The 15625-nt window shown below is 49.8% G+C and overlaps 4 protein-coding genes across 4 annotated transcripts; all 4 read right to left on the reverse strand.

The window, feature by feature from the left end:
- Window positions 1-24: 24 nt before the first annotated feature.
- On the reverse strand, window positions 25-999 carry F5J12DRAFT_574328 (uncharacterized protein). The gene is made up of 4 exons (XM_051740125.1): window positions 836-999; window positions 404-785; window positions 135-354; window positions 25-85 (listed from the first exon to the last, which is right to left on the reverse strand). The coding sequence occupies exons 1-3, from the start codon at window positions 917-919 to the stop codon at window positions 218-220; spliced, it is 603 nt and encodes a 200-aa protein (XP_051594567.1). The 5' UTR covers window positions 920-999; the 3' UTR covers window positions 25-85; window positions 135-217.
- Window positions 1000-1990: 991 nt separating this feature from the next.
- On the reverse strand, window positions 1991-2698 carry F5J12DRAFT_695301 (heterokaryon incompatibility protein-domain-containing protein; the record flags this gene model as incomplete). The annotated part of the gene is made up of 1 exon (XM_051740426.1): window positions 1991-2698. A coding segment is annotated over one exon (708 nt), but the record flags the coding sequence as incomplete, so codon positions are not given.
- A 6279-nt stretch (window positions 2699-8977) lies between these two features.
- On the reverse strand, window positions 8978-10380 carry F5J12DRAFT_574420 (uncharacterized protein). The gene is made up of 10 exons (XM_051740126.1): window positions 10258-10380; window positions 10191-10205; window positions 10091-10137; window positions 9993-10040; window positions 9826-9937; window positions 9720-9776; window positions 9637-9672; window positions 9513-9589; window positions 9274-9461; window positions 8978-9211 (listed from the first exon to the last, which is right to left on the reverse strand). The coding sequence occupies exons 1-9, from the start codon at window positions 10261-10263 to the stop codon at window positions 9293-9295; spliced, it is 567 nt and encodes a 188-aa protein (XP_051594569.1). The 5' UTR covers window positions 10264-10380; the 3' UTR covers window positions 8978-9211; window positions 9274-9292.
- On the reverse strand, window positions 10350-13699 carry F5J12DRAFT_574473 (heterokaryon incompatibility protein-domain-containing protein). The gene is made up of 8 exons (XM_051740127.1): window positions 13571-13699; window positions 11712-13517; window positions 11541-11657; window positions 11109-11490; window positions 10927-11059; window positions 10840-10867; window positions 10629-10790; window positions 10350-10573 (listed from the first exon to the last, which is right to left on the reverse strand). Exons 2-8 carry the CDS (start codon window positions 13515-13517, stop codon window positions 10436-10438), a joined length of 2766 nt encoding a protein of 921 aa, XP_051594570.1. The 5' UTR covers window positions 13571-13699; the 3' UTR covers window positions 10350-10435.
- Between the last annotated feature and the right edge of the window lie 1926 nt (window positions 13700-15625).

Here is a 15625-nt window from a genome sequence, read left to right on the forward strand (position 1 = left end):
GCCATCCGAAGTGTATGTTTGAGGTTCGCACAGTTTTCCAATGCACCACAGACTGGAGACGGACTTCGATTCCCGCAGGTTGATGCTGCAGATAACATCAGTACAGACGAACCAAGTGCGAAAATGGAAGGCACCATATTCATGAGGTCGTAAAAGTGCTCCCTACATCCCGAAACGAAGCCTCGTCAGTACCACCTCACATACTGATTCCATGGGTTTACCGGATACTTTTGAATTGTTGCCTTCTCTGTACACAAGGCATTTCTCTTTGCCAAACTTGTGGACTTACGACGATATATAGTGGAGTCAAAATCCCAGGTTCGGTGGAATGGCTATCACTGTTGAGTGTCGAGTCTGGTAATGTCAAAAGGAGAACAGGACACGCATATCGCGGAATACTCACTGTCACCCGAGTCCCTTGCCTCCCCGCCGTTATCAATTTCGTACAAACCTGAACATTGTATGACCGATGTCACTAAATGCTTTCCTTCAAGACGGATGGCCAGGTCTTTCAGCAGTAGCTCAAAATGTTCATTCGTAGGAAGCCCTAGGCCCTTTGGCTGACGCAGAGCTAGGTGTTTGCGCTCAGTACTAGTATGGTGCGCCACAACAAGCTCAGTGCGATTCTCCGCGCGACGTATTAGCCTTTCGGAGCCGGATACACGTCGGACCACGGGACGATAAACGGATTCTGTGGGATCAATGTTGCCAAGGGTCTGCATATCCTCAAATATATTGCCAGTGCATTTGAAGTTGCCATCGGAATTGTCGCCATAATCACCCAGCTGGTTATATCAGTGTCGACGCAGGCGTGAGTATGCATAGCATGACTCACCGTAATCCGTGGACCGGAACACTTGGCAAACTGGGCCCGCAAGCCATTCAGCCTCAACTCATATGGATAGCGATTGGTATCCATGAACCCCGGCGTATCAAGGCCACAGTGTTCGTTCTATGTTACCACAAATGATTAGGTCTGCGTGCACGCAGGAGGAAAAGTACCAACAAATGTCGTTGCCCATCGATGTGGCCCATCACAACAACCAGGACATTGCTCGACATCAACCATGATCCTGAAATCGTCCATCTCCCACCTACCCCAGACTACCCTGGCAGCCCAGATTGATCGGGGAAGGTGGACATGTTTAATGAAGTGGTCATTGCGACGGCATGCATCATTGTGGTCTTGTTTGGGCATGCTCCGAGCATGTTCTGCACGTGCACCCCACAATCGATAATATGCTACATGGGCAAAATCTGACCACGGTATCCAGTTCTGAGTTGGGGAGCATCCATCATAGACAACGTGCACCCATCCTTGGCCGAGGTAGTATCCGAGGCCGACTGCAAAGCGAGACCTGGCGTCGTCATTGGCATACACTATAACGATGAGATCATCTGTAAGAGATGAGAGTGTAACGGTGTCGCCTGTAAACTCGCGCGGGTAGGTACCGCAGCGAGTGAATCCATGGTATGAGGCATACTCGTCGTCGAGTGCAAACTCTCGGTGTGTCTCATTGGCGTCTTGATGATAAGTAAGATAGAGTGTCTTGAATTCTGGATATGTGGTGGTGGGGGCCGAAATACGAGCAGTTGCAGAAGTCCTCTCAAAGTTGGATCCAGAGGATACCAAATCAATGGTGAAAGGGAAATAGCCGCATGGCAATATAGCTGTGAGATGAGACGGAGAGTCGCGAGAGGGGATGACGGGCAGACACACTTGGATACCTGAACTGGTGACAGAGATTGTGCGAAGTCGGTGGCTGATCGCGCGGGCACACCACCTCAACCATGCAATTCTGCACCAATGTATCGGGTTGGTTCTGGACTTATGCTGGGGGTGCCAGGGGCCGTCGAGTGCGTTCCGTTCAATGAGTGTCATTAGGTTGTCAATGAATTCATCGGGTTTCACTTTTCCGATGAATCTACTATACCGAAAGTCGCTCAGATCATCTGCGAGGACACTGCCTGTCCGCGGTTCACTTGGATTCCATGCGAATATGCTATGATCGCTGGATACGCGGACGATTTTCAGTTGTAGCCTCTGGAATGCCTTTTTGCCCTCGCCGTACAACATGGGCATGTTAACCCTGAACAACCCCATCAGTGAGTATGCCCGATCTTCCACACGCGTCGTCTTACGGCCGGCAGCCCACGACATGATTTGTGCGACGCTGAGACGCCTCGCAGCCGGACCATCCCTCAAAACTTCCCAAGGAATACCCGTTACATGCTGCAACGTAGATGCAAGGTGTCGTTTGTTGCCAATGGACGCCCAGTCTTTGTTGAAGAATTCGACCTGCTTCGGCGCGATGAGTTCTTGCAGTGTCCAGCCCCGCATGAACCACTCCGGCCAACCGTAGGACTCGCTGAACTTGTCGCGGTCTCGCTCGGTAGGGAAGACCGACTCATCAACGTCGTGGAGGTACGCATAGCACACCTGTGCATTTTGGTACCACCGATACATCGAATTAATGGCCTCTGATAATTCCGAACTGCTCCGCTTGTCGATGCAGCAGGTATCGATCCACAACCACTTGTGTCCATCCTTCCTCGCTTGTTCACAGCTCTTGATGATCTTTTGGTAGCCGGTGCGCTGCCTGACCTCTTCCCTCTCACCCTTCTCCATCTTCATCAGCCCGGTCATCTCTTCGTAACCGACCTCTGCGCCCCAGCGATGTGATAGAATCACATAACGAGTACCTTTGTCGTCGAGCTCCTTCAGTACTTCACGTTTCGGATTGGTCTGCTCGATGTGCATTTCTCGGTCGAGAACCGCTGTCACGTCTAGTAACCTCATCTTCACGAGTCAACGCAATGTCCAAAATGTTGACTAGATATCACACATACTCCGAGCCCACAGGCTATTCTTCCAGGTGCTCAGCTTCGAGTGTACGACGGAAGGCAAATGGAACGCTGATACTGGTTGCTGGTCACAGGTTTTAAGTATGAGGGAGTACAGCATTGGATTTGAGCACCAGGTTTGTGGCTATTCAATGGCTATGTGAAAAAGTACCCTAAACCCGGTGGCGGCGGGCGCTCGATGTTGACAATTACACAGCTGATCGAGAACATGAGGCAACGAGACACTCTAGGATCTCCTGTGTCTCCACTGGCGGAGCCATTTGCGATCCCAATAGCAGTACTGGCGCAAGCAGTTGTCGTATGGAATGCCTGACATTGGGTGGCACTGTAGTGGTACCCTACAAATTTCTTTGTTGACAGCATACGAATTGTGCATGGTTCCAGGAGCAGCCCACCCACTGAATGCGGCAGCCTGATGCTAGTACATTTTGTAGCAGCCCTCCCATGTATGTCACGTCACCGATTTGCCCCCTGGATGGCAATCCAAAAATTGAGTCGATCAAGGTCGCAGGGTTTGCAGCACAGTAGTGACCTCACGTGAGGGTATACATATCTATTACTGACCCATCAGTCTACTAAATCACGGCTTGAGGCACGCTTCCCTCGCAATGGGATGCATTGGCGCGATACGAGACGGTAACCAGACATGCTAAAGATCATCGATCATCAGTTGGGAGATGTGAATACGACGAACCATGATGCATGACAAGCAGTTCGCTGAGGCACCAATTGCCCTTGTTGCGAAGTTCCTCTGTGCAACACTTCCGGATTAGCGGGGAATGGCATCGTGTGCTCTGAACACTAAAGGGCACAGATCTGCGAGAGGGAGAAACCCAGGTAAACGCGGAAGGGCGACTTCCCGGGCTCCCTTGGCACGAGGTTTTGAGATGCCATGATAGCTGAGGGGGATAGTGACAAGATTTACAACGTTGTCCGAGGGAGACTTTATCAATATCAGGAGCAATGATTGGTGAAGGGCGGACGTAGGTAATGTAGAGTCCGGCTCGACGTGCTCGTTCGCTCCCGTATACCTCTCCTCGTAACAAGGGTGGATTAACGTATTATGACAAAATATCTATTAGCGCCGGACCGACTTGTCCGGGAGAGAGCACGGTGAACGATATGGTTTCCCGGTAGACCAGCCCACAGGAGAGATGATAGCTGGAAGACGTGCTGAAGGAATGTTCAACCGTTGACGAACCATCGAGGTTCGGGATGCAACAGTGTTCGACGCTCTTGCCCAGCAACAACTGGTATGAACGTTGGCGAGGCGAACCCGTATAACAAATACAGGCTCAGGTCCTCAACGTATGAATCGCAGTGCATCTGAACCGTCTCAAAATCTGCGACTTTCGCTCGTGCGTATTATGGTGGCAAGGTTGTAAAGCTTCTGTGGAGTACTTCGGTTCTGTGAGCATCCCGAGAGACATTTTCTTGAAGTGGTTGAGGAAACGTTCATCACTCAAACGTTCAGGGATGGACTTGGGTATGGTCGTGTGTGAGTCAGTACCCGATCTTCACATTGTCGGATTTCGTGCGTGACTCGTCGTAGATGGGCCTTTGATGAGCATATCTCGATCTACGGTCACTAGGTGAGCATCCAACCAGCAGTCGCATTGTCTGCGATCATTCTGGATGTTAGAAGAATACGAGAATGAGATTCAGACAGCTACCCCACATGACGATCCGACTTTCCATAGGACGATTAAGACCCAGGGAAGGCCACACCATCGAGCGGTCATTTCTAACATCAACATCAGTGCGCAGCGTCTCGTCCGCGTCTGCATTCCCGACAACGAAGACTTCAATGCCTATCTGTGCGCCATTTTCATGCGATTCCGCTCGGCAAGTTCCCGGTGGATAAATGCTAATGGTGCCAATGAAGTCGATAGAAGCTGCCGGCTTGACAGGCAAGGAGTGAAATGTTTGTACTTCGATGTGGTTGTTTCAGGTTGTGACACCTATGCATCCTATTCAGACGGGATGATTCCGAACCCAGCGATGCACGTCGCTCTGCTCGTCATTCTGCGTGCGTCGGACGTTCGTCCCAACATTCCACCGTGTCTTGCGAACAGTTTCTATAGAATAGTGGGCCAGCGGTGCATACTCAGGGTGTCCGACTCTTCGTGCTTTGACTCTGACATCATTTTCCGAAGGAGACGTTATCAATATAAAAAGCTTGGCCACTGAATGGCGGGCGTCGATAATGTGACAAAAAATTTGTTGGTCTTCAACGACGGCTGGCCCTGTCCAGAATGCAATGCATTCAGCGGTATGGTACCCCGTCAGAAGGTGGATGATAGACTGGCCTACAGGAGAGACAACAGCTGGAAGACGTGCCGAAGGGTGGGTCGAAGGAGTGCTGGACCGCTACGATGCATCAAGTTTCGAGTACACAAGGGTGTTGAATGATCATACCAAGGAGCAACCGGCATGTAATGGACGCATCTGTGAACGCACCGGGAGAGGCTGAGAACTGTGGTAATCTGTTGTATACAAGCTTATGGGTGGCGTATCGCTGGTAGTTGGCGTGGAATGTGCGCACCCTCTACACGAAGTGCTTCACATGTCTGGTGGAAGATAATCCAGCTTCGTCTCGCGCATGTCGCATTAAGCTCTGTCAGTGGTTGAGCTGGGCATGCGATAGTGGCTAACGAGGAAATGTTGTCCGGCATGTGGTCATAACAGCGACTGAGGAAACAGAAAAGGAAAATAACACCTGAATTTATGAAATGCGGGTGCGGAGGGTGGGCAAAAGGAGAAAACGAGTGGGCGATGCAGAGTGGGCGAGGCGACGAGCCCACTGGCAGGTGGCGATTCGAAGAAAGAGGTGATGGGAAAGTGTTCAGTACAGGTCTCATCGCTTGCCTCGACCTCAGCTTACCACTGTTCCACCGGCCAACTTGTTCCTAGTGGAGTCCTTCGTTGAAGTAATTGATGTTGCAATGGGGTGGACTGCGTAATGCTTGCCACCGAGAGTTGCAGGTGCACATGCTAGTTTCAGTGCACGTTTGAGCCGTTTCACCCACGTACTAATGACTGCAAAGTGGAGCCGGGGCCGGGAAGGCCCATGTATACGCACTGGTGTATGACTTCAGGTATCGGTAAGACTGTAACGTATGTGCTACCGCTGTGGGGCAAACCAGACTCGACCCCACTGGACTGGTACTACCAACACATCCAGGTCAGACCCAGCGATGCCTGTCGCTCTACAATCCACTGTGTCTTGCTAACAATTTCTACTATATGCAACGTTCGGCCAGTGGTCCGTCTTCAAGATCCCCGACTTCACTTCCTTTGAGCCACTCCCCATGTATTTTCGTTGACGATGGTTCGGTAGTCCCTTTGCAGTTGCTAGAGCGTCAGTGGGCCGCAGCAACTAGTCTGGATACAGGAGTCATCCATCGACAGGTCCTTCCGGACGCGCGAGTGCAGCTGAAGTCACCGATTTTGTCGACTGGTTGGCCTCTGAGTAGCTTGTCGCACATCCCGAAGGTCAGACTGTCCTGTTTGAAGACGAGTAGTCTGGCCCAGTTTTTGTCTACTGCATCGTCAACTCCAGGGTTGTCGTTGTACGTATCCTCTGTCTACTCGTCTACTTCGCTTCCGGAACATTTCGCCTGTATCGTACACTCCAATTTCTCACTGCAACCGAGCGCATTCACAACCCCCTTGTTTCCCTCTGTTTCACCGCTCTGGAAGTAGGCACCGTCAACGGAATCTTTGTGGAACAGATGCCATCCGATACCTTGCTAACGAAGACGGATCGTCGGGCATTGTCTCCAGACATTCGTGCCACCATGACTTGTGGGTTGCTACCAAGGCGTTGGAGATACAGTTCGAGGATGCGTATGGGGTGTACAGGTGCATACCGTTCTTGGAGGGCTTCGCACTCAATGTCGTTTGGTAAACTTCCGCGTCATCACGAGGTTCATGGTGTAATGTTCTGACGCTGAACTGCAGCCGATCTGATGCTAAGACGGAAAGTTCTGATACCGTACTTATCTCCGCACACTACGATTCCCGTGGTTCTTCTAGTATAGAACGCGTGAGTTGCAATCTTTACAGGTGTTGTTAGTTCCCTCAAACATACTCCATTTCCCAGGTACCGGTCAGAAACGATCTCGATTCTCAACATCGCATGATCGATAAAGATAACTTCGAGGAGCAACTTTGAACAAGTTGCCTTTGCTGGTGAAGGACAGGGCTTATTGGGATCAAAGGCATAAACCTGTAGGTTACTTTTCTCCAAGTCACGGATTCGTCGATGATTTACGCTCCTGGTGATGCTTAGTAAGGGGGAATTGCGTGAGAAAGGCGGGAATATCACTCCCATGATCCAGGCAGATATGCTTGTGTGCCATGCTCGCGATGAACGTCCTCGACTGGGTTTCCGCACTCGTGACGTCACTACACGCGCGATACAATATTCAATCAAGCTTCTCTAAACGCTCTACATTGATGCCTTCAGGGAAATCGAAATCGGCAGCATGGAGTAACGTAACGAACTTGAGGGGTCGTACTTAATTGACCTGTTGGTATACCTCAGGCATTGCTTCTAGACATTCGTTCCACCATTGTTCGAGGGTCGCTCCAGAGTGGTTGAAGACACAGTTCGAGGGTGCCGGTGAAGCATGCAGGTTCATGCTGTTTGTGGAGGGTTCCGCACTCAATGTCGTTTGGGAAATCTCCAGACACTATGATTCCTGTGGCTCCTTCGGTATGAAACGCGTGAGTGGGAACTTGCGTTGTTGGTTCCCTCAAACATGCTCCACTTCCTAGGCACCGGGCGGAAACGACGACGGTTCAGGAACAATCTCGATTCTCAACAGCACTGCACGACGGTTAAAGTGAAGCGGTATAACCTTTGGGGGTGACGTCGAACTAGTTGCCTTTTCCTGGGAAGCACGAGGGTTATTGGGATCGAATGCATATACCAGTACGTTGCTATTTTCTCCAAATCACTGATTCGTCGATGATTCGTAAGGGGGAAACTACGTGTGAGAAGTGCGAATATCATTCTCACGATCCAGGCAGAATGCTTGTGTACCATGCTCCCTACGAATTTCCTCAACTGGGCTTCCCACAATCGTAAGTTTGTCGCCAACATTTACCCACAGTTGGGTTGACCACTCTTTGCGGAGCGATCATTAGGTGGGATAGCGTGTCCTTCCCAACCCTTCTGTGTGAATATGGACACTCGTATTCCCCTGGTGAAAGTCTTTGCATGAACAAAGATTGCGAATTCCTGAAACTCAACTCTTCGAACGTACAGGATCAAGTAAGATCTTAAATACCCAGTAGTACACCGTCTGGGCCGACTGACTGTACTGCTTTAAGTTGCTCACCTCGTGTACCACAACACCCATGACCACTCCCGGAGACCTACGAGACGCGTCGTGCTCAGCAGCCAACTGGGATATGACTTGGACCAGCTTCGCCTCTTTCTGTCTCGCGCGTCACCAACAGGTCGATTGAGTGCAACACCTCTTAAGTTCGCTGTGTTACTCTATGCTGTCGGTTTTAATCTCCCTGAGGGTGTCATTTCGGATCTGGAGGGGCTTGATTGAACATTTGCATCGGACAGCGCTCGTGGAACGGAGTGGTCATACTTGTGTTTTTGTATATTACACTTACCTGACAGAACATGTTCACCCGCATGATTCGCAACCAAGACACGAAGGCCCAGAACATACATCTTCATCGCATCTGAGCATTACTAAAGCGATGGAATCGAACATGCCCCGACTTGCTTACACCACCTCCAAACGACGACGCGGATCACTGTTATCCCCTCTGTACACTAGTGGTGGCCAGCTTCAGCGCCCGATGTAAATCTCCTCGCCTCCGGCACTGTTAGGCCATTACATGTGTGGCACCCATGTTGAGTGCCAGCGAAAGAGATACCGACACGACGCCCACATAGGATGTTATGTTAGTCTTGACAACCTACTTTAGTTGATGGGACTGTGAAAACGCTCCACCAGAGCTCGATTCTCTGTTCCTACGGCAGCAGCTCATTCACTCTCTGAACCTGATTGACGGACGGTGGCGCAACGCAAACCGTTGGAGGTGCACTGTCATGCTCATCGACTTGTACCGATACCAGTGATCGACATAACAGCTCATTGCACTTGAAGTCAAGGAGCTACATACATAATGATTGCACGTTACCCGATACAAAACGAATCAGACGGTGATCGTACTTGCAATTGCCCCTCGGATTCTCTTTCATGCGTTCTTGTACAAAAGGTGACATCACGTAGATTGATCTATCATTACAACGTCGGAAGGGACATTCGTCACAGTACCAAGTCAGTGCGTATTAGCTACGTCATTCCCGTTACTATCACGATCGTCATCACTCATCAACGAGCTGAATTCATCCGGGCAAAATAAAGGACATACTTAGCAATACCCATATTTGCTAAACCACTGATGTGGAGGGGGGATGAGTACTTGTACTCGGGATGGGACCCTCATTATCCAGAGCAACGATATCCCTAGTCGCGCCTGACCACTTGGCTTGCTCTGCAGCCTGGGCGGCAAGCCACAACCGATGTTTCGAGGTGCCTACTCCTGCATCAAGCATGACCCTGAAACACAGTAAGTTCAGTAATTTATATAGGCACCATGTGGTCACCTACCGACGCAAGTGAGTTTGATTGTCATCTGAGTCTATAAGCTTCATCGGAAATATAATCATAAAAATCTCCCGTAAGCCCTGTTAACGGCGGTTACGATGACGTTTGGACATGTGATGACACTGACATTCATATTTCCTTCTCGCCGAATGTAATCCACAACCTGCACCACGTCAAACGACATCTGCGGAAACAATGGGGTTGACTCGCCTTTGGTAACAGTTGGTCTACTTCCGCACATATCCCACACCAACACAGCCACAAGATCTAAGGGTATCCTGAGCATCGAAACGTGACAAGTTGATCTTGCCCTTGCCTTGCCTGTGACGTCCTCCTCCAGCGCTCGTTTCTCATCTCCATCCGCTGTTGCATCGAGTTTCGCTTGGAGAGCTTCTATCTCTTCAATCACAGAAGGGATGTCGAGTCGCCTACATATCACATTCGAGACGTGAACTGCTGAACGATAGTAGATATGGTGCTGACCTGTCATATTCAATGTGGATCGCTTGAGTTGTCCATCTGGGGCCAGAACTCAGTGAATGTGAGAAAAGGAAACGATTTGAGGCAATAAGATGACTCACGAGGACGCATGTTCAATGACGAAGACACGAAGTATGTGTTGGAGTAGCTTTTTGTTGTTAGAATCAGCCCTAATTCTTTTTTTCCAATAGAAAAACCTACATCAGCACTCAGAGTCTGTAATATGGACTTCAACTCGCGCTCCACCTTTCGCTTTTCATTAGCATACCGACATGGTGCGTCATCCCATTCACACAGAGTATGGCATCGCTTGGATAACACAGGAAACACGACTTCAAGGTGCGGGTCCCGCAAAGCATTGGATTGCTGGCCACCCTTAAATAGGTTACATGTCATCACCCAGTCTGCGAACGGCAATTTTGGTGTGCGTGCTGGTAAACCATCTTCTAAGGTTGCAATGTAGGTTTACGGACAAACAGGTTTAATTTGGTGAACAGACCTTCTGCACTGCCTGTAGAAACCTCGCTGACCGAATCACTTTTCATTATCGAGGGCAGTCTTTCAAAGAAGAATATTTTTCCGACCTGTGTTCAATGGTAAGTGTGAACTGGACGAGGCAATGAAAATATGAGTACAGACATAATTTCTCAGATGGTGGAGACAAAACATCTCTGAGAAGAACCTGATCGCTCCATCTTTCTTTTGCCTGTTCTGATGCCATCCTAGGTGTGCGATTGATGTTCGTGCAGTTTTCCTGTGCACAGCAGACTTGTGACGAACTTCGACTCCTGTCGGTTGACGCTGCAGACGACATCAGTACAAGCAAATCAAGTGCGAAAATGAAAGGCACTATATTCACGAGGGCATAAAAGTGCTCCCTACATCCCGAAACGAAGCCAAGTCAGTACTACCGCGTATACTGATTCCATTGGCTTACCGAATACTCTTGAACTGCTCCCTCCTCTGTACACAAGGCATTTCTCTTTGCCAAACTTGTGGGCTTACGACAATATATAGTGGGGTCAAAATCCTAGGTTGCATGGAATGGTTGTCACCGTCGATTGTCGAGTCTAATAAAGTCAAAAGGAGAGCAAGCCACGCTTGTCGCAGAAAACTCACCGTCACCCGAATCCCTTGCCTCCCCGTGAATGTCAACTCCATACAAACTTGAACATTGTATAACTGATATCACTAAATGTTTTCCTGCAAGACGAATGGCCAACTCTTTCAGGAGCAGTTCAAAATGTCCATTTTCAGGAAGTCTTAAACCCTTTGGTTGACGCAAGGCTAGGTGATTCCCCTCTGTACTTGTATGACATACCATAGCAAGATCAATGTGATTCTCCACGTGACGCATTAACCATCCGGAGCCGGATACATGACAGACCAAAGGTTGATAAACGGATTCCGTGGGATCAATATTGCCAAGGGTTCGCATATCCTCAAATATATTGCCAGTGCATTTGAAATTGCCATCGGAATATTCACCATAATCACCCAGCTGGTTATATCAGTGTCGACGCAGGCATGAGTATGCATAACATGACTCACCACAATCCGTGGACCGGAACACTTGGCAAACTGGGCCCACCAGCCGTCCAGCCTCAACAGGTATGGATAGCAAGTTGTATCCATGAATCCCGGCGTATCAAAACCACAGTGTTCGTTCTATGTTAACACAAATGGTTAGGTCTGCGTGCACGCGGGAGGAAAAATACCAACACATGTCGTTGCCCATCCACGTGGCCCATCACAGCAACCAGGACATTGTTCGACATCAACCATAATCTTGAAATTTTCCATCTCCCACCTACCCCAGACTACCCTGGCAGCCCAGATGGATCGGGGAATGTGAACATGTTTAATGAAGTGGTCGTTGCGACGACGTTCATCGTCGTATTCTTGTTTGGGCATGCTTTGAACATGTTCTGCACGTGCATTCCACATTCGCCAAAATGTTCCATGGGCAAAATTTGACCACGGTATCCGGTCTTTCTGAGTTGGAGAGCATCCGTCATAGACAGCGTGTACCCATCCTTGGCCGAGGTGGTATCCGAGGCCAACTGCAAAGCGGGATCCATTATGGTCGTTAGCATAGACTATGATGATGAGATCATCTGCAAGGGATGAGAGAGCGACAGTGTCGCCTGTAAACTCGCATGGATAGGTACCGCAGCGAGTGAATCCATGGTACGAGGCATACTTGTCGTCGAGGGCAAACTCTCGGTGAGTCTCATTGGCATCTCGATGATATGTAAGACAGAGTGTCTTGAATTCTGGATATGTGGTGGTGGGGGCCGAAATACGAGCAGTTGCAGAAGTCCTCTCAAAGTTGGATCCAGAGGATACCAAATCAATGATGAAAGGGACATAGCCACATGGCAATATAGCTCTGAGATGAGACGGAGAGTCGCGAGAGGGGATGACGGGCAGACACACTTGGATACCTGAACTGGTGACAGAGATTGTGCGAAGTCGGTGGCTGATCGCGCGGGCACGCCACCTCAACCATGCAAGTCTGCACCAACGTATCGGGTTGGACAAGATCTTCCTGAACCTATGGTGGGAGTGCCGGGGGCCGCTGAGTGCGTTCCATTCAATGAGTGCCATTAGGCTGTCAATAAATTCGTCGGGTTTCACTATTTTGATGAGGCTACCACTCCGAAAGTCACTCGGATCCTCAGCCAGGACACTGCCTGTCCGCGGTTCACTTGGATTCCATGCGAATATGCTATGATCGCTGGATACGCGGATGATTTCCAGTTGTAGCCTCTGGAATGCCTTTTTGCCCTCGCCGTACAACATGGGCATGTTAACCCTGAACAACCCCATCAGTGAGTATGCCCGATCTTCCACACGCGTCGTCTTCCGCTTGGCGGCCCATGACATGACTTGTGCGACGCTGAGACGCTTCGCAGCCAGGCCATCCCTCAACACTTCCCATGGAATTTGCGTTATGTCCTCCAACGTGGGAGCAAGGTGCCGTTTGTTGCCAATAGGCGCCCAGTCCTTGTTGAAGAACTCAACTTGCTTAGGTGCGATGAGTTCCTGCAGGGTCCAGCCCCGCATGAACCACTCTGGCCAACCGTCGGACTCGCTAAACTTGTCACAGTTTCGCTCGGCAGGGAAGACCGACTCATCAACATCGTTGAGGTACGCATAGCACACCTGCGCGTTCTGGTACCATCGATACATTGAATTAATGGCCTCTGATAATTCTGAACTGCTCCATTTGTCGATGCAACAGGTGTCGATCCATAACAACTCGTAGCCGTCCTTCGAGGCCTGCTTGCAGCTCTTGATGATCTTTTGGTAGCCGTTGCGTTGCCTGATCTGGTCCCTTTTCCGCTCCTCCATGTTCATCAGCCCAGTCATTTCTTCGTAACCGACCTCGTCGCCCCAGCGATGTGACAGTATGGCATAGCGAGTGCCTTTGTCGTCAAGCTCCTTCAGGATTTCACGTTCGGGGTCGGCCTGCTGGATGTGCGCTTCCCGGTCGAGAACAGCTTTCACGTCTAGTAACCTCATCTTCCTCACGAGTCAATGCAATGTTCAACTCATCAAATAGTAATCACACATACTTTCAGTGGCCGGGCCCACAGGGTATTCCTTCACGTGGCGAGTTTCAAGTGTAGGATAACGGGTGAATGGAAGACTGATGCTGATTGCTGGCCAGATTTTACAATGGTGTACAGCACTAGAGGTGAACGCCAGCTCTGAGGCCTTTCAACGGCAATCTATCCTAAACTAGGCGGGCGCTCGACGTTGACGTTCACACAGCTTATCGAAGGCATGAGGCAATGAGTGACAGGATGTCCATTCCACCTATTCCCTCCAGTTGCAATGATCTCTCCACTGACCTAACCATGTGCCGGCCTGCCGGCATGGGCAGGAGAACTACATAAACAATCATGGTCTGCTTGCCTGACTCTCGTACCCTTTTCAATCCTTTGGCTGATGACGCGCAGCTTGCGGCAGTAGTACCCCGATTGAACCCAGCCGCTTCACGTTAGTACACTTCGTAGGAATCCCATCTATGTATGTAGGTAAGCTTCCCTCGCGATGGGATGCATTTATGCGACGTGGGGCAGTAACCGAACATGCCAAAGATCGTCGATCATCAATCGAGAGATGTGAATACATCAAAGACGAAACATGACAAGAATTTTACCCAGGCACAAATTGTCCTTGCTGGGAGATTCCTCTGTGCAACGCTTCGTATGACTTGGGAATGGCATCGTGCGCTCTGGACAATAGAGTCCACAGATCTGCGAAAAGGAGCAGGCTGCATACATACGGCAGGGCAAATGCCTTGGTTCGGTCGTGGTGGGGGTTGACAACAGCTTTCCAGAGGCTGTATCAATATCGGGAGCAGTGACTGCTGAAGGGCGGATGGAGATAATGTAGGGTCTGGCTCGATAATCTACTCTTCGCTCCCAAATATCGCTCATAACAAGGGTGGGTTAGGGTTTTTGTAACAAGAAGTCTGTTGGTCTTCAACGACGGGTGGTGTTGTCGCGGAAACAGGGCGTTGGATGATACGGTTCACCATCCCAGAAGGCCTACGGTAGAATGGCACGCAGGGGAGACGGCAGCTAGAACACATGTCAAATGATGGGTCGCAGGAATGCCGAAATGATGACGAAAAATCAAGTTTCGGGTGCACAACGATCTTGCCTAACAATAGCTAGTATGAACTTTGTCAGGTCGTGCGTACAACATCTGCAAATCGCTTAGTGCTCTAAGAGCACCGTTAGAGCGCTTAGCATCGGTAACAGTGCGTGCCGAGCTCTCAAACGATTCAAAAACTGTCTGAAGCGCATGCTGTAATTCGACCGTCTTGCAGATGAACCTACCCTGGGTCCTGACGTATGGATGGCAGTGCACCCGATCAATCTCAATGACTTCAACGGAGGTGTCCTTTAGAGCCAGTTCGGAAACTGGCGTAGAGCATTGCCGAGCATTACCGACTCATGTTGGCTCGCTTGAGTCTAACGGTGCATGCCGAAATTTAGTCGGAGCCATAATCTGTGCTGGGCTGCTGATAGTGATAATCAATCAGCATGTACTACAGTATGTAACCCTACATGTGCCCTCTCAGCCTAGAACAACACCATCATCTGGTAAAGTATATTGCATTGGTCCTCAGCATCATTCTCTGTGCAGTCACACATCTCCTCAAATCAGATCTTGGGCGAGAACCTCAGCCATACCACACCTCCCACCTGTCTGGTGAAGACTGGGTGCTGGAACTGTTATGCCTGAGCACAGTGACTTCTTCAAATGGAATAGGCATGAAGTGCATGAGGGGGAGTCTATGGGCCAAACATGTTGTAACCCCTATGGCTCAGTTATTGCTGAAGTCTGACAGAGGTTCGCTCTTCTGGTGATCCTCTAGGGTAGTCACTTGGAGAGGGAACAAGGATGAAAGCAAAGGGATGAAGCTGAGTTGCGAGCTATGAAAAAACTGAGGATACAAGGTACTATATGTGGGTTTATATACCCCTAAGTATGAGTACCATACCAGTCATGACTAGATGTATCATGATGTGTATCTGCAGTAATCAACAAAACAATCAGTCAAATAAATAAGTCAGAGGGAGTCATATGGTGTCATATGATGGGGGTAGACAAGG

The sequence above is a fragment of the Pisolithus orientalis genome (genome assembly GCF_024613125.1).
Source record: "Pisolithus orientalis strain OTSU chromosome Unknown F5J12scaffold_90, whole genome shotgun sequence".
NCBI classification, from domain to species: Eukaryota; Fungi; Basidiomycota; class Agaricomycetes; order Boletales; family Pisolithaceae; genus Pisolithus; species Pisolithus orientalis.